Source organism: Scyliorhinus torazame, chromosome 15, assembly GCF_047496885.1.
Source record: "Scyliorhinus torazame isolate Kashiwa2021f chromosome 15, sScyTor2.1, whole genome shotgun sequence".
NCBI lineage: Eukaryota > Metazoa > Chordata > Chondrichthyes > Carcharhiniformes > Scyliorhinidae > Scyliorhinus > Scyliorhinus torazame.
This window is the reverse complement of record NC_092721.1, coordinates 178,902,177-178,925,110: the sequence shown is the minus strand read 5'-3', so window position 1 is coordinate 178,925,110 and position 22,934 is coordinate 178,902,177. Positions and strand designations below refer to the sequence as shown.

At 47.1% G+C, this 22,934-nt stretch overlaps 1 protein-coding gene across 1 annotated transcript in view; it reads right to left on the bottom strand.

The window, feature by feature from the left end:
* The window catches only part of LOC140392034 (von Willebrand factor A domain-containing protein 3B-like), a 233,774-nt gene that overhangs the window by 171,495 nt on the left and 39,345 nt on the right, over positions 1-22,934 (bottom strand). The window contains exons 5-7 of the mRNA XM_072477209.1: positions 16,230-16,389; positions 14,455-14,624; positions 2,992-3,116 (exon numbers count right to left, since the gene is read on the bottom strand). Of these exons, the coding sequence (XP_072333310.1) occupies positions 2,992-3,116; positions 14,455-14,624; positions 16,230-16,389 (455 nt within the window). The remainder of the gene's footprint in view (positions 1-2,991; positions 3,117-14,454; positions 14,625-16,229; positions 16,390-22,934) is intronic.

The following is a 22,934-nucleotide window of genomic DNA, read 5'->3' as shown; positions in this document are numbered from 1 at the left end:
CAAAATACTGGCCAAAATCCTAGCCAAAGGTTAGAAGACCGTGTACCTGAGGTGGTCGCAGAGGACCAGACGGGCTTTGTCAAAGGTAGACAGCTTACCTCGAACATCAGGCGCCTGCTGAACGTGATAATGACCCTCTCCGGGGAGAGAACACCAGAGGTGATCATCTCCCTAGAAGCAGGAAAGGCCTTCGACAGAGTCGAATGGAAATACCTCATAGAGGTACTGGAGCGGTTCGGGCTTGGAACGGGGTCCACCTCCTGGGTAAAGCTCCTATACAACGCTCCCATGGCGAGCATACGGACCAACAATACCAACTCCCGATACTTCCAGCTGCACAGGGGCACCAGACAAGGATGCCCACCGTCCCCGCTGCTGTTCGCCCGAGCGATCGAACCACTAGCAGTCGCGCTCAGAGCAGCAAAAGGCTGGAGGGGGATCCGAAAGGGAGGCAGAGAGCACAGAGTCTCACTCTATGCAGATGATCTGCTCCTCTACATTTCGGATCCACAGAGTAGCATGGACAGAATCATCGCGCTCCTGAAAGAGTTTGGCGCCTTCTCGGGATACAAACCCAACATGAGCAAAAGCGAGATCTTCCCGGTACACCCACAAGTAGGTGGGGCAGCACTAACGGGACTGCCGTTTAAACAAGCCAGACACAAATTCCGCTACCTGGGGATCCAAATAGCCCATGGCTGGAAAGGGATCCACAAATGGAACCTCACCAGTCTGACGGAGGAAGTAAAAAAGGACCTACAAAGATGGAACACATTCCCACTCTTCCTCTCGGGGAGAGTCCAGACGATCAAAATGAACGTACTGCCCAGGTACCGCTTCCTACTTAGATCCATTCCAATCTACATCCCCAAGGACTATTTCAAAGCGCTGGACAAACTAATCATGGCGTTCGTATGGGGGGGGGGGGGGTCCAGCTAGCCAGGGTGAACGAGCTAAGGTATCTACAGCTCAAAACCTTCCTACGAAAGGAGACAAGGACATACCCACAAACTCCACGACAGACACTACTGGAAGAACTACTGGACGCAAGCATACTAGACAAAGGAAACTGTAGTGACATGTATGACTGACTGATAGAAAGGGCCGACACCGTATTGGACGCAACAAGAAAGAAATGGGATGAGGACCTGGAGATTGAGATAGGGTGGGGACTCTGGAGCGAAGCACTGCATAGAGTCAACTCCACATCCACGTGCGCAAGGCTCAGCCTGACGCAACTAAAAGTGGTACATAGAGCCCACTTAACAAGAACCCGTATGAGTAGTTCTTCCTGGAGGTGGGGGATAGATGTGAACGGTGCCAAGGAGGCCCGGCCAATGACGCCCACATGTTCTGGTCTTGCCCCAGACTTGCAGTGTACTGGACAGCCTTCTTCGAGGCAATGTCCAAAGTGGTGGGGATGAGGGTGGAGCCATACCTTTGGGGTATCGGACCAGCCAGATCTATTCCTGGGGAGGAGGGCGGACGCCCTTGCCTTTGCCTCCCTGATCGACCGCCGTAGAATCCTGTTCGGCTGGCGGTCAGCAGCACCACCCAAAGCTGCGGACTGGCTGTCCGACCTCTCAGAATCCCTCCAAATGGAGAAAATCAAATTCGCCATCCGAGAGTCAGACGACGGCCTCCACAGAACGTGGGAGCCATTCACGCAATTGTTCCGGGACCGGTTTGTGGCCAACGAACGAGAGGAAGAATAGCCAGGTAGCCAAGAATCAGGGGGTGTAGCCGGGGCATGGATGGGGGGGGCGGTGGACCGGGAGATGGGGGGGGTGTCAGCTAAGCCTACGAGGAAAGAAAGGTGAACCACGGCCGGGGGCGGGGGCGGGGGCGGAGAAGAGGAAAGAGGGAAGAGACAGGGAACAAGAGAGGAGAATCAGGGAGGTGGGGGGAGGTAGGGAAATGAGAGCCGGAAGGAAGGCACGGGATACAATAACGAACAGAGCATCTCCAGAAGTAGGGAACGAGGAGAATGAAGACGAAAGACGGGAGGAATGGCAGAAGTGGCGGTGAGCGCGAGACGGCAGCGAGATCCGTCCGGGAGAAGCGACAACAACACCAAACCCATTCGAGCATTGCCCACTGTAATTGTCTCTCCGGCACCCGAATGTATATTTACCTCCCCGGTCTCCCCCCCTCCCGCAAGCAGTCGCCTACTTATGTGTTGTAAATAATTTTGCCAGTTGTACAGAGTTGCTGCTGTTGAGCTGGTGCACAATACCCTACCAGTTATCCTATTTTTTTTTTTTTATTGTATTTTTTTTTTCTATTTACTGTTTTCTTCTCTTTGGTATGTTTGGGTGTGCCCTTCTCTTCTATATATATGTGTGTATATATATAGCATATGGATGATAATGGTATAGTGTAGGTTAGATGGCTTTTGTTTTTTGACTTCCCATGTCGGTGCAACATCGTGGGCCGAAGGGCCTGTACTGCGCTGTATCGTTCTATGTTCTATACATGTTTCTTATCCTGTGTACATAACGGTAAATATACTTTGTTCAAAATCCCAATAAAAAACATTTATAAAAAAAAAAGAGTGGACTGATGGGACTGTAATTGGCCAAATTGCATGCGTCCTGTATAACTGGTCCAGCCACAGTGCGGCTTCCCCGTGAGCAGAGTAGGTTTGCTTTAGCTGGTGCCAGCCACTCATGATATTGGTCCCCAGATATCCACAAAATCAACAGAGTGGTTAGTACTGGCTGGATGTTGAAGTCATAGGCATGTTACCCGTGTTGCAATCAATGAGCAGAGATTAATAACGATCGGATTTAGCCACACATAGAAGACACAGCAACATATTGGATATATTTTCTTTGTTTTGCCAAGTAAACACCATCAGTTGAATACAAATTGGATTTCCCCATTTTATACTCATTTCAATCATTTCACTGACATTCATGAACAGGCGAAATATACTTGCAGCTAATGTCCAATACCTAGGATATCATTCTTGTCTCCAAACATACTGACCTGGTGGCACACCTCCAATCAGTTTCCTCTGCATCTTCAGAACCTCTGTGTCTATGTCCTTGAAACCATTGGGGGAAAGTGTTTCATCCCCTTCACATTCACTCATTAGAGCAAATGCATGAAATCTGCCAGGATATGGTTGTGTGCATATTAACAAACATATATTAAAGGCTGGCACTAGAATATTAAGCATTTGAGGATCTTCTTCTCTGGTTTACACAATTAGTTTACTCAGCAATAAACTAGCAATGTCACATAGAGTGCGATTTAATGACCTTGCTAATCCGAAGCTTCTTAGGTGAATACTCATGGTGTTATTACAGCATGGAAACAGTTAATTTGGCTCATTCAGTCCATGTAATTAGGGACTATTCATGTCAGGTGCCAAATTCAATAACAGTTGCATTGTCAATAAGTCTGCTGATGGCTCACTATCATTTTCCAATTAGTAGCTAAACCAGACAGGTGCGTTCCCTGGGCCGTGCTGAACTAACTGGTTTCCAGGTAGAAATAGGGGGCTTTCGTCGGCTGCTTCCTCAGCAGTCCTCAGTTAGGGAGAGAAAAATAATTGTGTGCAGCCTCAATTGGTCACTCCTCACTTGGGAGTGTGGATACAGGGAAAAGGCTTTGCCATCTTCTGTTAACAATCACCATCAAGGCTCATACTTGAATAATAGTCATTGATTAGATTTTGAAGGAACTCCATGGAAAGATGTAAATACGTTAGCAGTTCAGAGAAGGGTTACTAGACTAATACCAGGAATGGACGAGTTGTCTTCTGAGAAAATGTTGGACACATTAGGATTGTATCCATTGGAGTTTAGAAGAGTGAGAGGAGACTTGATCAAAATCTTTAAGATCCCAAGGGGTCTTGACAGGTTTGATGTGGAAAGAATGTTTCCTCTTGTCGGAGAATCTAAAACGAGGAGTCACTGTTTAAAAATGAGGCGTCATTCATTTAGGATGGGGATGCGGAGAATATTTTCCTCGGAGGCTCATGAGTGTCTGGAACTCTCTTCCTCAAAGGGCAGTGGAAGCAGAGTCTTTGAATATCTTTTAGGCTGAGCTCAATAGATTCATGATTAACAAGGGGGTGTAAGGTTATTGGGTGGAAGCGGTTTTCATAGATTGTCTTAGAATTTACAGTGCAGAAGGAGGCCATTCGGCCCATCGAGTCTGCACCGGCTCTTGGAAAGAGCACCCTACCCAAGGTCAACACCTCCACCCTATCCCCATAACCCAGTAACCCCACCCAACACTAAGGGCAATTTATCATGGCCAATCCACCTAACCTGCACATCATTGGACTGTGGGAGGAAACCGGAGCACCCGGAGGAAACCCACGCACACACGGGGAGGTTGTGCAGACTCCGCACAGACAGTGACCCAAGCCGGAATCGAACCTGGGACCCTGGAGCTGTGAAGCAATTGTACTATCCACAATGCTACCGTGCTGCCCTTAGTAGTGTGGGGTTGAGGTTGCAGTTCAGATTGGCCATGATCTTATTGAATGGCGGAGCAGGCTCGAGGGGCTGAGTGGCCTACTCCTGCACCTAATTTGTGTGTTCATAACTGTTGTTCCTGAAGGTGAAAATCAGGCTCCAGGGTCTAATTGACCAAATCTGTTCCTCAATGCTTGCATGTTCCTAATCTCAGCTGCTGCCAATTTCCACAAGCAACCTTCAGGAGAATGGAGAAATTGGTGTCTTAAAGAATGCTTTTCAAATAATTTGAATTTGCTCATGATACAATCGGAAGAACACCATGTCTATGTGGAACTCCTCTTGAATTGTATCGATTAGTGCTGGCAACCCGCAGCCCATGGGTCACATGAGGCCCATCAGGATTCTGACAGCCGACAGCCAGACATTTTGTTGAGAGAGTGAGAGCAGAGTTTGTGAGAGTGAGAGCGTCCCCGGGAGATAAAAGAGTGTGAGAAAGAGTGAGAGTGTCACCGGGAGATAAAAGAGCGTGAGAAAGAGCGAGACTGAGAGCTGAACCGGAAGATTACAGAACGTGAGAAAGAGTGATACTGAGTGCAGTGCTGGAAAATAAAAGAGTGCGAGACTGAGAGCGGAGCTGGGAAATGAAAGAGTGAGAGTGAGAGACGGGAGATAAAAGAACATGAGAAAGAGCGAGACTGAGCACGGAGCCGGGAGATAAAAGGTGTGCACTCAGTGTACATGCAAAAAGGAAAATCCCTTCGCCCCTGGACGCCCAAACCTCCATGGATCCACCCAGCCCCCACCCCCACCCCCCTCCCACCCACTCCATGAGCCCAGGCAACTCCTTCGCCATCCCTGACACCTTCAGGGATTGGGAGCATGCCCTATACAGCCTAGGGTCAAGCACACAATTTAAAAAATCTTCCCCCCCCCCCCTATCAACCGGTGCGTACCCAAATCCGGAACGCTCGCCAACACCTTCTTCATATATTCCACATCATCCCAGTTAGGAGCGGACACATTCACTAACACCACAGGAGCTCCCTCCAGCCTTCTACTCACCATCACGTATCTTCCCCCTGGATCACCCACTATATTACTCTCCGAAAAAGCCACACTTTTGTTGTTGAGCACCGCAGCCACCCCTCATCTTCGTATCCAACCCCGAATGGAACATTGTCCCACCCACCCTTTCCTCAATCACGTTTGGTCCTTAACCCTCAGATGAGCCCCCCTCAGAAAGGCCACAGCCATAATCTTTTTATAACAGCAGTGGCAAAGCTTATCTGGGTTATTAATTAAGATAAATAAATAAAAAGGTAAATAAATAAAAATAAAATCAATATCTAATGCACATATCTGTGTAATTAAGTAATGTATAACTTTTAGTTGTAGCTGGTATTAGCTTTGATAAGCAGAGTAAATTGTAATATACATAAGGTAAGTGTAAATATTTATTTTGCTTTTCTGGGGCGAGATTCTCCGACCCCCCGCTGGGTCGGAGAATCGGCGGGGGCTGGCGTGAATCCCGCCCCCGCCGGTTGCCGAATTCTCCGGCACCGGATATTCGGCGGGGGCGGGAATCGGTCCGTGCCGGTTGGCGGGCCCCCCCCGCGATTCTCCGGCCCGGATGGGCCGAAGTCCCGCCGCGAAAATGCCTGTCCCGCCGGCGTAGATTAAACCACCTACCTTACCGGTGGGACATGGCGGCGCGGGCGGGCTCCGGGGTCCCGGGTGGGGGGTGCGGGGCGATCTGGCCCCGGGGGGTGCCCCCACTGTGGCCTGGCCCACGATTGGGGCCCACCGATCCGCGGGCGGGCCTGTGCCATGGGGGCACTCTTTCCCTTCCGCCTCCGCCAGGGTCTCCACCATGGCGGAGGCGGAAGAGACTCCCTCCAATGCGCATGCGCGGGAATGCCGTCAGCCAACTCTGACGCTCCCGCGCATGCGCCGCCCGGAGATGTCATTTCCGCGCCAGCTGGCGGGGCACCAAAGGCCTTTTCCACCAGCTGGCGGGGCGGAAATTCGTCCGGCGCAGGTCTAGCCTCTTAAGGTTGGGGCTCGGCCTCCAAAGATGCGGAGCATTCCGCACCTTTGGGGTGGCGCGATGCCCGACTGATTTGTGCCGTTTTGGGCGCCAGTCGGCGGACATCGCGCCGTTTCCGGAGAATTTCGTCCCTGATTTGAATTTTATGGCAGTTCTGTTAATATATGAACGGTTTAGTATTTTCTGTAAATCTTATGAAATATTCGGTGTGTATTAAATATATTTAATCTTATTCATGGGGTCATGGCTAGTGAACAAGCCTGATTTCAATCTTGCGGCCCACTGAGATCATAAAATTTACATTGCAGAAAGAGGCCATTAGGCCCATCGAGTCCTCACGAGACCTTGGAAAGAGCACCCTACTTAAGGCCACACCTCCATCCCATCCCCGTAACCCAGTAAGCCCAGCTAACCTTTTTGGACACCAAGGGCAATTTAGCATGACCAATCCACCTAACCTGCACACCTTTGGACTGTGGGTGGGAAGCCGGAGCACCCGGAGGAAACCCATGCAGACACGGGGAGAACGTGCAGAGTCCGCACAGACAGTGACCCAAGCCGGGAATCGAACCTGGGTCCCTGGAGCTGTGAAGCAACAGTGCTAACCACTGTGCTACTGTGTCGCCCTGTGATGAAGGAGGGCCACTCATGAGGCCCACTCGCTAGCCCAGGTTGCCCATCACTGATTTAGATTGGTACTCCCAGATTCTTCATTCATTGTAAAGTCTCTGAAATGTGATCTGACCAGGGATTAGGATCACGCGTAACAAAACCTGGAAAAGAAAAGGAGGATTAAGAGGCTGAGAGAAACATGGAAAGGGTGGTGAAGATCTTGAAGAAGCCAGTAAACCCACAGTGCAGGAAAGAACAGGAAGAACTGTAGGAAGCAATGCCCAGAATACAAGTTGGTGCCAGACAAAATCGATGGCACAGAAGTCTGTTTTCTGCTCGCTGAATCCACAACTAAAATGGGCCTGAAATTTCTTCCCATCCCACAGGGCCCGATTCCAGCAATGCACAGCAACAATCAGGCACTGTCACTGCCTGAGCAGGACCTAACCAATTTGAAATCAGTGCACATTTTTTCAGGCAAAGGTTAGCGGAAAACTGGAACTCCCTTCTCCCAAAAATGCTCTGGTCGACTGAAGTTTACAACTGATATATTTTTGTTGGCTATGGGTGTCAACGGTCCTGGACCAAAAGCAAGTAAAAGATGTTAAGTTACAGGTCAGCCATGATCTGATGGAATTGTGGAAGACAGGCTTTAGGTATTGAATGACGTATTCCCATTCATATGTTCCTAATCTCAGCGTGTGCCAATTTCCACAGGCAAATGTAGTAGAGGAGGGAGGTGATCAAGAATGAGGTTGGCAGCAGCCCACAGTAGTTCTGTGGGGCCTGGAGCAACTTTCCTTCTCCTTATGAGACCGCAGACAGGAAGTTTATGGAGTGACGCAACCTCCTCAAAGGGTCCATTAGGCAGCTCAAGCTCCAGAAAGGTCCTCAATGAAAATAGGCACGATAGCCAGGTGGCCACTGGTATATTAGGCATATCATGTGGTTAAGTTGAAATACCATGATGGTGAAACATTTTACCTGGGGATGGCTGGTGGTGACAGTGAGGAGCTGAATTCATTGTGCCCTATTGTAGCAAGATCATCAGCCCATTTCAATAAAACACAATTTCCCATGTCCCTCTGGCTGTCGGGCTCACCTTGATGAATGGACAAGAAGGATCAAAAGATTCCTTTTTAATTAACAAATTGGAGGGTGCCAAAAATTATCGTTGGGAAGGGTGGAATAACCTGACGGTTGGCGCGAGCTGTTTACATTGAGAATGGATTAAATCTGTTCAAATAGACAAAAATATTTTCAGAATAGGAGCATGAATGTTAAATGGGTTCCCTTGGTCTTTAGGACTTTTTCCTGGCAACAGAATGTGCAATTAGCAGCCGCTGAACAAAAAGGTATGAAATAAGTACTGTGCTAACTTGACCACAACCCGTTTTGAAAATTCAGTCTTCTTCACTTATAAAATTAAAGAAATATTAGTACAGCATGGATTCAGAAACTAGCAGCAGCTACACATAACTATACACAGTCCATTCGTGGCAATACTAAAAATCTATGCAAGCCCGCACTACCGATGTCACCACTCTGAAATGCTCATTTCGGCTCAAGACATCCATATAGGTATTCAAATAGGAATACTATAACACCCGGTAACATTTCTCCCCCTTTAAATTTCAATCCCCCTTAAGGAAATAAACATAATGACACTCGTGTCTCAACTAATAGGTCAGTCTTTCAGGAACTTTGCGACTATGCTGTGACCTACACAGAACCACTGGTGACATGAGTGAAGTTTGGCCCACTTGAGCTGGACATATGGGCGCAGGAGTAGGTTGGGTGTTCGCGAATGAATGTCCCTCAACCTCTCCCGGAGTATCATCCACTGGATTTCCCAGAGCAACAGGAACCGCCTCCTGTCGAATATTCACAGCAGCATTTCCTTCTGCCGTTTGATCCGGAAACTTGGCTGTCTCAGAGTCGCGGCGTAGATGAATGTGATCTTGGTGTCTGCAGATGACTCTTCCATTAGTTAGCATCACCAGTGTAGGTACTGGACCACTTTGGTTCAGAATAACTCCAGGCAGCCATCGTTGGTTACTGCCGAAATCCCTTACATATATACACACAGTCATTTGGGGTGAAATGCTTCTCCTTCGCAGGTTAGTCACACTGCTGCTTCTGTATTTCCATCTCATTTTCACTTTGACATCGGGATGTAGCAGATCAGATCCAGGTGACACTTTTGGCTTCCTACCCATCAACATTTCAGCCGGTGAAAAACCTGTTGTTGTTTGTGGCGTGATACTCTATGAACCAAGAACAGTGAGAGCTTAGTTCCCAAAGTATCTTCTGTCATTCTCTTCATTCTTTCTTTCAGTCTCTGTACAGCTCAATCTGCAAAACCATTCGCTGCTGGAAGGAAAGGAGCAGTACCCACATGGTGTATTCCATTTTTCTGCATGAAATCTTGGAACAAATCACTCAAACATTTTTCCGTTATCAGAAACAAGAGAATCCGGTAAGCCATGAGTTGGAAAGACTTGGCTGAGCCTCTCCATTGTAATGGAAGCTGGGATGATATTCATGATGTGTACTTTTTTTTAATTAAGGGGCGATTTAGCGTGGCCAATCAAGAACTCACATTCTTGGGATTTGGCACTTTCTTGACAGCTCTAAGCTTTTTCCTCCACAGGGGACAGATCCTGCACTGTGATTCTATGACCCAGACATTCCACATTCTGTACCTGGAAGATGCATTTTCTATGCTTCCGACATAGACCTGCCTCTGAAAATCTCTTTAACACTTGATCCAGGTTGTTGACGTGCTCCTCCTCAGTTTCCCTGTGATTAGGATATTGTCCAAATAACCTGCCACACTCGGAATTCCCTGCAATAGATTGTCCATTGTTCTTTGAAAAAGACACCAGATGGTTATATTTGAACAAACCCCTGTGGGTGTTGATTGTGACAGAATATTCTGAGTCTTCCTCTAACAAGAGCTGCTGGTAGGCTTGACTCATGTCAAGTTTGGAGAACATCTTGCCTCATGCAAGGATTGAAAATAGATCTTCTACCCTTGGCAATGGGCAAGCATCCAACTCAAAAATCTGATTAAAGGTAAGTCTGTAATCCTCACATATATGCACAGTTTTAAGAACTGGTACAATTGGAGCTACCCAGTGTGAAAACTCAATGACTCCCAGCCCCTGCAGCCGCTCCAACTCCTCCTCCACTTTGACAAAGGGTCATCTGGACTCGAAGCATTAGCTCTTTTCTCTCCCTACAGATGCTGCCAGACCTGCTGAGATTTTCCAGCATTTTTTCTTTTTGGTTTCCTCCTCCACTTTGCCTTTCATGGCGTAAGGCTTGGAAAAAGTGAGGAGTAGCTGGAGGATCTATGAACAACTTAATTGTAGGACCACACAATGTACCCAGTTCGTCTTTGAAAAACTCAGGATATTTCGGAAAGACATCCTCTGTCGCTGTCGTGTGCTTTATCTCACCCCAGTTCAACTCAATTTTCCTGAGCCAGTCAAGCCCGAGTAGACTAGGCCCATGCCTGTTAACTACCAGGAGCCGTGCTCTTGCTTCTTGGCAGTTATATGAAGTGTCCACCTGTAACGCTCCAAGTAATGGTATATTCTCACCAGTGTATGTTCGAAGGTTGATCCCTGCCTGACTAAGGGCTGGCACCTGCTTAGAGCCCCAAATCTTCCTGAACATCTCCTCACTGATAACAGATACAGAAGCTCCTCTTTCTACCTCCAGCTTAATTTTCTGTCCATTGACCTCTGCTGTAGCATAGATAGGCTTTGTGCACACTTCACTCACAGTGAACATGTTATAGAAGCACTCCTCTTCCTGCCCTGTACCTTCCAGGTGTTGCGTAGCTGACTGAGGCCTCTTTGTATTTTAATTTCCCTGACCAGCCTTTGACTTGCTCTTAACACCCCTGCAAACTTTAGCCCAATGTCCCTTTTTGTTGCAATTGTGACAGACGGCGTCCATGAATTTGCAATGATTTGTATAGAGTGTGCTGAAACATTCCACTACTTTTGTTTTATTTGTTTGCTGGTGCTTTTCTTACTTGCTATACTGCACCGACCTGTGACCCATGATTGGCCTTTTGAATATCTTTTGCATTGTTGGCAGCCATTTCTATTCCCTGAGAGAGTTTTTGAGCCTTCTTGAAAGCCAGTGTGGCTTCTCCCAACAAGCAATGCTGTATGCTGTCTTCATTAATGCCACAGGCTACTCTGTCCTGGAGCATATCCTATAACACTGCCCCAAACAGAGCAGCACAGTAGCACAGTGGTTAGCACAGTTGCTTCACCGCTCCTGCGTCCCAGGTTCGATTCCCGGCTTGGGTGACTGGCTGTGCGGAGTCTGCACGTTCTCCCTGTGTCTGTGTGGGTTTCCTCCAGGTGCTCCGGTTTCCTCCCACAGTCCAAAGATGTGCGGGTTAGGTGAATTGGCCATGCTAAATTGCCCAAAAAGGGTAAGTGGGGTTACGGGGATTGGGTGGAAGCATGGGCTTGAGTAGGATGCTCTTTCCAAGGGCCGGTGCAGACTCGATGGGCTGAATGGCCTCCTTCTGCACTGTAAATTCTATGAACACACAATGTTCAAAGAGGTGCTGTAATTCAACAACAAAGTTAGCTACCAACTGTCCTGCCTTACGTAAATAACTATGGAATTTAAAACATTGAACAATCACTGAAGGATTAGGGTTGTGGTGATCCTGAATGAGTGCAACTAAATCCACAAATGAAATGCCCCCCCGGTTTCTGTGGTGTTGCTAAGTTCCACATTCGAGGTAGAGAGAAAACAGGGAAGTATAGACCAGTGAGCATAACGACAGTCGTAGGAAAGTTCCTGAAGTCCATAATGAAGAATCTCATAGCACAGAGTTTGGAAAGCAGACAAAGTCAGCATGAATTTACAAAAGGAAAATCATGCTTGACAAATCTACTAGAATGTTTTGAAGTGTTTACCAGGGAAAACCGATGATCTGGTTTATTTAGACTTTCAGAAGGCTTTCAACAAATTCTCACATAGCAGATTAATATGTAAAGTTAAAGCGCACGGGATTGCAGGTAGTGTCTTGAGATGGATAGAAAGCTGGTTAGCGGACAGGAAGCAAAAACTTGGAATAAATGGGTCCTTTTCAGATTGGGAGGCAGTGATTAGTGGGGTATTGCAGGGATCTGTGCCAGGACCCCAACTGTTGGAAATGGAAATCACTTATTGTCACAAGTAGGCTTCAAATGAAGTTACTGTGAAAAGCCCCTAGTCACCACATTCCGGCGCCTGTTCGGGGAGGCTGGTACGGGAATTGAACCGTGCTGCTGGCATGCCTTGGTCTTCTTTCAAAGCCAGCGATTTAGCCCTGTGCTTAAACAGCTGTTCACATTATATATTAATGAGTTGGACGAGAGAAGTAAATGTATTATCTCCAAATTTGCAGATGATACAAAGTTGGGTGGGAGGGTGAGCTGTGAGGAGGATGCAGAGATGCTTCAATGGGATTTGGACAGGCTGAGTGAGTGGGAACATGCATGGCAGATGCAGTATAATGTAGATAAATGTGAGGTTATCTGCTTCAGAAGCAAAAATAGGAAGGCAGATTATTATTTGAATGGGTGTAAATTGAGAGAGGTAGATACTCAGCGAGACTTTGGTGTGGTCTTGCATCAGTCGCTGAAAGTAAGCGCACAGGTACAGCAGACAGTAAAGAAGGCAAATGGTATGCTGGCCTTCATAGCGAGAGGATCTGAGCATTGCGTTCGGACTGGGGGGGGGGGGTGCGGTCCGGGATTCTTTTGGGGGCCTCGGAGATTGGGACGCCGTTTAAAAATGGCGTCCTGATCTCTCACTACAAGGGGGAGATCCATCGAGCAGAGCGCCTCATTGTAAAAAGCAGAGCTATGTGCAGCCTCGGCCGCGCGTTCCCCATTCAGGCCTCTTATTCAACATGAGTCGCGTTGAATAACCATGTGTTTCGTGGCACTGCGAATGCCAGGAAACACGTGGCTAAACGCGCTCTCTCGGGTACTTTGGGAAGATTTTGCCCACCATAACACTCCATAGCAAGTATCATTTCACATTTTAAAATAATCATACGATGGGATTGTGTACAAATTAATAGCTCCTAAACTCTAGGCCTTAAGCAAAATCAGTAGACTGCACATCAAGATAATTACTCAAACACCAAACCTTAAATAGATAATATTATAGCATTATCATTCAGGTTAAGTGAAAATGTGATTTGTTACTTATGCTGTACTTCAAATTGGATTCAATCTAAAAATGTACCAACAATTTTATTTAATTTCATGGCACTAGTTAAATGATAGTTATTTTGTGACAGTAGGCAACACAATTGGCTGAGGGGTTAACTGTCTGGTGTTGTAATAATGTATTATGGGCTTTGGCCCTTCACCAAAACCTCTTGCTTAAAACACAGAAAGCCAAAGTTCAAACCTGAGCATTCCTGATTCTTGGACACGCCTGCTTTATTCGTGTGAACATGGCCGGTTGTGATTCAGGTGATTGTATGGAAGGTAATCTTGGAGAACCCAGTTGGTTCACTCCCCACTCCGCTGCCCCCCCCCACCCAACTACAATTTACAGGGCTACACTAATGACGGTTGTGGAAATGCTCATAAATGCGAATGTCGAACATTGCCAAAGGTTAAAGGCACCAATCAAGGAAAAATAGGATGGAGCAAGAAAGGATCTGGGTGTTCTTTCTACTGTTTAGGCTGTTATTCTGGACTCCTCTGGGCAAAAGTGGATTAAGATGGTCTCGGAATGAGAGAAAATCAATCCACTGTCACTGAGGAGATATTATTTATTCTAGGACACTGAACGCATCTAAAACTGGCGGCGCGGTGGCACAGTGGTTAGCACTGCCACCTCACAGCTCCAGGGACCAGGGGTCAATTCCGGCCTTGGGTGACTGTGTGGAGTCTTAACTTCTCCAGTGTCTGCGTGGGTTTCCTCCGGGTGCTCCGGTTTCCTCCCACAGTCCAAAGATGTGCAAGGTAGGTGGATTGGCCATGATAAATTGCCCCTTAGTGTCCAAAAGGTTAGGTGGGGTTACTGGGTTGTGGGGATAGGGTGGAGGCGTGGGCTTGAGTAGGGTCCTCTTTCCAAGGGCCGGTGCAGACTCGTTGGGCCGAATGGCCTCCTTCTGCACTGTCGGGATTCAATGAATTCTGGAGCTGCATATTATTCGATTAAGTGTTCAATGTTATGTCACACACAAATGAGCATGTCTAACATGCAACATGTAAAGAAAAATCAGAAATGAGGCCTCCATTAATGTTACAGTGAAGATAAAACGTGTTGTCAATTGGGAATAAGCCATTGTCTCACATGCCATTTACACTGTACCTTCCTTCAGTAAAATGAGCCAATTCTTTCAGAAATCGGACTGTTGCTTCCTCCTTCGCATTGAACGATACTGTGTGGACTGGGCATGGGCTCTTTGCCAACTTCCAACGCAAAAGCTCCCTCATTGCCTCCGGGCCATCACCAGCAGTGAAAAAGTAAACCGCCTCAATCTGTAGAAAGAACAGTAGAAGTAGTGCGTGGGATTCTTCTGGGAAACAACAAACTTGCTCATTTACCCCAGGAGCACAGGGAAGCCACTCACAATTCACCTGTGATTCAGTCTGTCATGAACTGAGAGGAAATATTTATCGCTTAAGAAGAGTGGTTATTTCACTGTTCCAATATGCATTTTGATTCATTACGTACTGACCTTATTTGATCAAAATTACTTAACTGGTTAAAATTACCCCAGTTATGTACATGCAGCACATCACGTGATAGGAATACATGTCAGCAACTAAATGACAGAAAATTCTTAAAATTGGGGCCTGCTGCCCTTGTGTGTAAATTTATACATTACTCCCAATATGCAAAGCCACGTGCCAGGAACAATAATTCATAAAGTCTGTGCCACTGGTATCTCAAACTTAGCATGGCACGGCGGCTCAGTGGTTAGCACTGCCCCCTCACAACGCCAGGGACCCGGGTTCAATTCCGACCTCGCATGACTGTCCATCTGGAGTTTACATATTCTCCCCGTGTCTGCATGGGTTTCCTCTGGGTGCTCCAGTTTCCTCCCAGAGTCCAAAGATGTGCAGGTTAGATGGATTGGCCATGCTAAATTGTCCCTTAGATTCTAAAAAGGTTAGGTAGGGATATTGGGTTACGGGGATAGGGTAAGGACATGGGCCTAGGTAGGATGCTCTTTCGGAGAGTCGGTGCAGACTCGATGGGCCGAATGGCTTCCTTCTGCATTGTAGTGATTCTAAAACAATAATTTGGGTTGTATAGCATTGTTTATGCATTTTTGCCAAACACAATTATAAAGTTAACCACAGTTCTTTTCAATGTTGTTCAGTGATGATGTAGTAGTAAATAAATGTCCAGAATCAAAAACATTCACTTTTTTGTTCTTTTACAGTTCGGACATGTGATAAAATCGACATTTTTCCAATACTTAATTGAAGTTGAGTATTGAAGAAAAAAGACATGTTGTCGAAGTTTTTCAGCTTGTACTCATCAGGATAATGTGCAAGAATACCAAATGTAACGGGAAGAAGAATTCATATTTCATGAGAAAAGAGTACAAATTGGTTAGCAAGTGGTCTCTGATTTTTAGAGGCGTTGCCATGGAGAGTGCACCAGTCAACTGATGACTGACCGTTAACTGCCAAGCTTTGTTTAAATTCAAACCAGGCAGGTTTGTAGCCAATCAGAGTGAACCTGACTGATTTGAATTTAAACAAAGCTTGGCAGTTAATGGTCAGCCATCAGTTAACTGGAGCATGCTCCATAGCAACACCCATTGCAGTCAGAATCCGCTAGCCAGCCAATCAGTACTCTCTTCTCATGAAGTACAAATTGTTGTTCCCTTTACATTTAGTATTTTTGCGAATTGCCCTAATGAGTGCATAGATGAAAAGCTTCGCCAGCATGTGTCCTTTTTTTTAAACCAATACTAAAGTTCTGTACTACCAAACAACTATTTAATTGAAATGGACAAATTTCAGTTAATGTCCATTTACACGACAAGTTCTTTTGTGAATTGTCATTTGGTAATATTTACTAATATAATTATGAATATAAATGGCCCATCCAAATGAACCAAATCTCACAGTATTATCACTAATTGCTTTTAACACAGCCTCCACTGAACTTGTCTTGCTAGTAGCCGGCACATGTTGAAGATTCTGTATCCATTTGATTGCAGAGACGATCGTCTGTGCAGTAACGGGAACAGCATTTTCCTGCCATATAACCATTTTTTCAGCTGCCCTGCGGATCATTCGCAATAAGATAACATAGGTTAACCAATTAAGTAGTGAATTAACAGGCCAGTCACGTACAACGATTGAAGTATATTCCATGTGCACATGAACATTTTCTTTCTATGGGCCTCCATTCATTATATAAACACAACCATTAAACGTTTATAGAGCGGATTTGAACTTCCTGTGGGAGACATGTGGGAAGTGAGAGGTTAATATTGGGGCAACATTCTTCCCTCCATGTTCAAGCTGTGCCATCACCCATCACCATTTTATCCCTGAGTTTTGAAAGGCAACACAAGTGCTTGCCAGAGGCATAAAAACACCTCATAAGTATGCAAAAATCAGGGTCCTATGATGTGGTTTGGAATTTACGCCATTTTAACTTTGGGTCACATAACGATTGGCAGCCAGTAAGAGGGTGGTCGGAAGAAGCCTGGGTAAATAAGCACAATTAATTTTTTGTGTGGCTTCTTCCTCGGGAAACGTTGGGAATCCCCTGTGGGGCTCTCTGAACCGCCAGCCCACAGCACTCGACATAACGCTGGGTGCTGTTCCCTTGGGAAAAACCCCCACTGTCACTCACCAGCCACCAAGTGGCTCCACTGGATGAGGGCGAGAGTCCATCTTGGAAATGGTAATGTGGCACAAGAGGTGCAAGCCTCACGTTGGCATCGTCATGGAAACTTATAGTCCACCCAGAATTAAAATCGGGGCTCACAACTTCAAATGTTCTTTCGCTGCAGATGGTGTTGTGTTGAAGCGCCTCCATCATATGTTTAGTATTTGTAGCACTAACCAGCAGTTTCAAAGATAGGCTGACTGCACTTGAAAGAAATATCCTGAAGCCTTTCACCTCATTTGCTTTACGTGCACTATTGCTCATCCATTTCTACATTTTCTTTTTTCTTTCTGTCATTTCTTTTGTTTCCTTTTCAAATCATCTTAAGATACTTTGGGCTGGAGTTTATGTGTCCCTATCAGGTGTGTTTTTGACGAGGGGCATGTAAAATAAAAATAAGACCCACCCACCACCTTCCCACCCCCCCCCCAATCTCACCCCCACAATACGGGGTGTGGGCAGGCACGAAAATATGCACCCACTCCACGATATTTACATAGATAATCAAGGTTCAATCAGGCATGTTGCCAAGCCAGTTTACCCTGATAATACACTGCCCCTGGCCTAAAATGTCAGGTGTGGGCAGTCAAATGAGAATGGGCAGGCCAATTATCTCAATACTCTCGTCAAAGGGTAGGAACAAAGGCAGGGTTCAAGGTTTGGGGCCTGCCCTTTGCGATCGGGGGGTACCCCTTGAAGATAGGACCCCTCCTTCCTACCCAGTGAGGGGCGAACGTCTCACATGAACCTTGTTTTAAAAAAATCTTTGTTAGTGTCACAAGTAGGCTTATATTAACACCGCATTGAAGTTACTGTGAAAATCCCCTAGTCGCCACACAACGGCGCCTGTTCAGGTACACAGAGGGAGAATTCAGCATGTCCAATTCATCTAACAAACACTTCTTTCGGGACTTGTGGGAGGAAACCGTAGCACCCGGAGGAAACCCACGCATACACGGGGAGAACGCGCAGACTCCACACAGACAGTGACCCAAGCTGGGAATCGAACCTGGGATCCTCCTGCTGTGAAGCAATGGTGCTAACCAGAGTGCTATGTAATGGCAATAGGGTAGGCCAGAGCGGAACTTCCTTTCAAGAGGAGTGAGCTGCGTTCAAAAGACTCATGACCCTCTGGGAGAAATAAATTCTCCTTATCTCTGTCTTAAATGAGCTGACACCTTACTTACTTAAATACTTGTATGATAACCTTTTGTCATTCCTGCACTGAGACAGCCAGATCCATCTGAATCACAGATTTCAGCAATCTCTCACCATTTAGATAAAAAGCTTGTTTTTTATTTTTCCTTCCAAAATGGAGAATTTCACATTTGCCCACTCCATTTGCCCGACCTTCAGCCACTCAGTTAACCCATCCATATGCCTTCATAGCCTCCTTGTGTCCTCTTCACAACTTACTTTCCTACCCATCTTTGTGTCATCAGCAAATTGACCGATCATACCTTCAGTCAATTCATCCAAATCATTGATATAAATTGTATAAAGTGGAGACCCCAGCACTGATCCCTGGGCACATCACTCGTTACGTCCTGCCAACCAGAAAAAGACCCATTTAGGACAACTTTCTGCTTCAGAACTCTACCTTGAATATACTCAAAGACAAAGGGGGCGATTCTCCGAGTTTCGGATTCACCCGGGTTTCCTCCGGATGCTCCGGTTTCCTCCCACAGTCTAAAGACATGCAGGTTAGGTGGATTGGCCATGCTAAATTGCCCTTCGTGTCCACAAAGGGTAGGAGGGGTTATTGGTGTTACGGGGATAGGGTGAAAATGAGGGCTTAAGTGGGTCGGTGCAGACCCGGTGGGCCGAATGGCCTCCTTCTGCACTGTATGTTCTAAATAAAAAATAAATAATTACAACTGTAGCACAATGGTTAGCACTATTGCTTCACAGCGCCAGGATGTCAGGTTCGATTCCTGGCTTGGGTCACTGTCTGTGCGGCATCTGAACGTTCTCCCCATGTCTGTGTGGGTTTCCTCCGGGTGCTCCGGTTTCCTCCCACAAGTCCCGAAAGAGGTGCTGTTCGGTAATTTGGACATTCTGAATTCTCCCTCTGTGTACCCGAACAGGCGCCGGAATGTGGCGACTAGGGGCTTTTCACTTAATTGAAGCCAACTTGTGACAATAAGCGATTATTATTATATTATTATTATATTAGTTACTCGGGCAAAGCAAGTAAGAATTCATAAATGAAAGCATAAATGTAAGATACCATAAATATCATCCAGTTAAATCTTTCACTTGGAGGGCAGCACGGTGACGCAGTGGGTTAGCCCTGCTGCCTCACGGCGCTGAGGTTCCAGGTTCGATCCCGGCTCTGGGTCACTGTCCCGTGTGGAGTTTGCACATTCTCCCCGTGTTTGCGTGGGTTTCGCCCCCACAACCCAAAGATGTGCAGGCTCAGTGGATTGGCCACACTAAATTGCCCCTTAATTGGAAAAAATGAATTGGGTACTCTAAATTTACATTAAAAACAAAAAAAAAATTCATTTGGTAGCATGCTCGCAACTCAACAGAAGTTTATGGGTTTCAGCCCACTCCAGGGTCTGGTTTTTAAATGTTCCCATCAGGTGTATTTTTGGTGGGCGGGTGGGTTGGGAGGGCAGTGAGGCAAGTAAAATAGGGCAGGTGACCCCCTGACCACCTAGGTGGGCTGGGGCCAAAATCGGCAGCCTGCCCACCTTATGTAAATAAATAATCAAACTTCTACTGAGCTGGTTACCAAGCCAGTTGACCCTAATTTTGCTCTGCCCACACCATAGTAAGGTTAGGCACAAGTGGGCAGACCATTTTTGTAAATAAGTTTTTAAAAGGGCAGGAATGAAAGGAAGGTACTATCTTTGAGGGATGCACTTTGCACATCAGAGGGCAGCCCCCCTTACTTCCGACCCACCTACTCTCCAAAAAACCACCACCCCACACACCCACCTCAAAGCTAACCAAACCCTTCCCACCGAAAACCCCAGACATACCCCACTCCGGGACCCATTGAACCTTCTTTCTGGGACTAGTTGCTGTCCTAGCAGTATGAACTCCTGATGTTGCCAGGATTGCCAGACCCAACCGGCCAGCATCTTCCGAGGGTGGAACCTTCGCCCCTTATTGGAGGGGTAGAACGGGGGCGATTATCTGAGCTCCGCGCCGGGCCCGGGAATCGCCGCAACCGCGCCACGATGCCCCGACGCCGGCGCGAGACTCTCCGAGCTGCGGAGAATCGGCGCCATTTGCGCCGTCGCGTTTGGCGCGGCACCGGCCGCTGGAATCGGCGGGGCCGCCGATTCTCCGGCCCGGATGGGCCGAGTGGCCGCGTGGTTCCAACAGAGTCCCACCGGCGCCGTTCACCCCTGGTCGCTGCCGGCGGGAACTCTGCGCGAACGGTCGGGGGGTGGCCTGTGGGGAGAAGGGGGCTCCTTCACCGGGGGGGCCTCCGATGGGGTCTGGCCCACGATCGGGACCCACCAGTCGGCGGGCCGGCCTCTCCCCCTCACCCCGGGCCTACTTTCTGGCGTGGCCGGCCCCTGAACACCGACGCCATGTTGAGTCGGGGCCGACGTGCTAAAGAAGTCCCCCGCGCATGCACAGATTGGCACGGCCCAACTGCGCATGCGCGGGTTGGCGCAGCACCCATTTGGCACCGGAAAAGGAGGCTGGAGCGGCGTGAACCGCTCCAGCACCTGTGGGGGCCAGAATCGGTCGTACCCGGGCCCGGTTCACGACGGCACAAACACTTGGGCTCCATATTGGAGAATCACTCCCGTTATGGCTGGCACGAAGAGAGTCGGCGTCCGGTCAACTTTCCTGCCGGGAGATGAGCCGTCCACCATTTCCTCCATAAAATGCAGCCCCGGGTCATTTAGCAGATATGCTAGGCTGGCACTGCATTGCAGTGCTGAGTGAGTACCACATTCCCGGGGTTTGCATTTGGAACTGAAGCTTGATCCACCTATTCAACTGGACATAAAAGATCCCATGGCACTGTTCAAAGAAGCAGCCACCTCGTCAACGTCCCTGTCTCAAACAACTTAATTCAGGTTCTTTGTTATGTGTGAGATCTTGCTCTATGTCTACTTAACAGTAAGGGGCAGCAATTTCCAGCCCATCCTGTGGCGGGTTTTCCGGCAGCGGAAATGGTTTGCCATTGGTCACTGGTGGGATTTTCCGGTCCCGTCGATGTCTATGACGTACTGCATGTCTCTCCCGTCCCACCGTCAGGAGTCACCTTCGGCGGAACTGGAAGATCCCACTGGTAGAGAGGGCCAGAAAATTCAGCCCAAGGTTTTTCAAAGCAATTTACTGCATGGAAAATACTTCAGAGTGTTTCCAAGACATGAGAAGCCACAATATCATTGTAAACATAGAGGACATTGCTTTACAATTCAATGCACCAAAGTAACTTGAACGCAAATGACTTATTATTCCACTATAGTAAACAAAAGGTCACAATGGAGAAAACACATCACGCTGAACCACAATAAACAGGCATCAACAAATTTAATGAATGCCTAACAGACATGATAATAAGGATTAAAATATCCTTGAACCAAATCAAAAACCAAACCAGAGATACACTGTAAACACCCTTGCGCTAATGATACACAGGAGGGAGCTATACTCAATGCCTGGAACTTTCCAGCCATTCACACTGGCGGGAGCTTCTGGTCCCGTCGCCGGCACACCCCCCACCACAGGTTTTGCGGCAGCGAGGGGTGGATTCAATGGGAAACCCCACTGACACCAGCGAGACCAGAAGATCCTGCCGCCAGCCAATGGCAGACTGCCTCCCGCTGTCGAGAAACATGCTGCAGTGGGGGGGGCTGGAAATCTTGCCCTTTGTGTTGATGCTGTTTTCATACTGATGGTGTTTGACGTCAATATTTAGAGAATCATAGAACACAGCAGCAAAGAAAGAGTCCATCAAGCTCTAAACTAGTTCATTTGACGTTAGTCCCACTCCCCAGTATTTTTCTCTTTTCCCTGTAATTTTTTTTCCTTCAATTATTTATCCAATTTCCTTTTGAAGACTACTGTTGAATCTGTATTCATCACCCTATCAGGGAATGCATTTCAAATCCTGACCACTTGCTTCTTTAAAATAAGTTGTTCCTCATGTCCCTTCTGGTTCTCCGCCAATCCCCTCGAATCCGAGCCCTCTTCACCACTGGCTTATCTTTATTTATCCTATCTGAACCGTTCATGGCTTTAAAACACATTCATCAGCCTCCCCAGTCTATCCATGTCAACTGCAATCCCTCATCAGTGGAGCCATTCGAGGGAATCTCTTTTGTACCCTCTTCAAAGCCTCCATGGCCTGCCTAAACCTAAACAGCAGTGCCCAGCATTAGACACGTCTCCAGCTGGGGCCAAAGTAGTATTTCATGTTTTATTCTTTCACAGGCTATGTACATCGCGGGATCGGCCAACATTGACTGGGGGCTTTTCACAGTAACTTCATTGCAGTGTTAATGTAAGCCTACCTGTGACAATAAAGATTAGCATTTGTTGCCCATCCCTAACTATCTTTGAGAAGGTTTTTGCAATCGATGCCTCTATTTAAAAAGCCCAAAATCACACAAGTTTGATTAATTGCTTTGGTAACCTTTCATGACACCTTCAAAGATTAATGCACAATATGTCCCCATCACTCTATTAGACCATTTTGCATGCATTTATCTCCTTATTCTTCCTACCACACCAATCACAACAAACAGGCATCAACAAATATAATTACAGCTGTTAACAAACGTGATACAATGATTTTTAAAAATCCTGAAAACAAAAGCAAAAACCAAACCAGAGACCCCCCCAAACACTCCAGCAGAAATGATACTCAGAGGGGGCTATACTCACTGTGGTTAACCCTTGCAGAAATGTGAACTGATGTTTAAGTTTGTGTTTGTGCTTTTTAAACACCA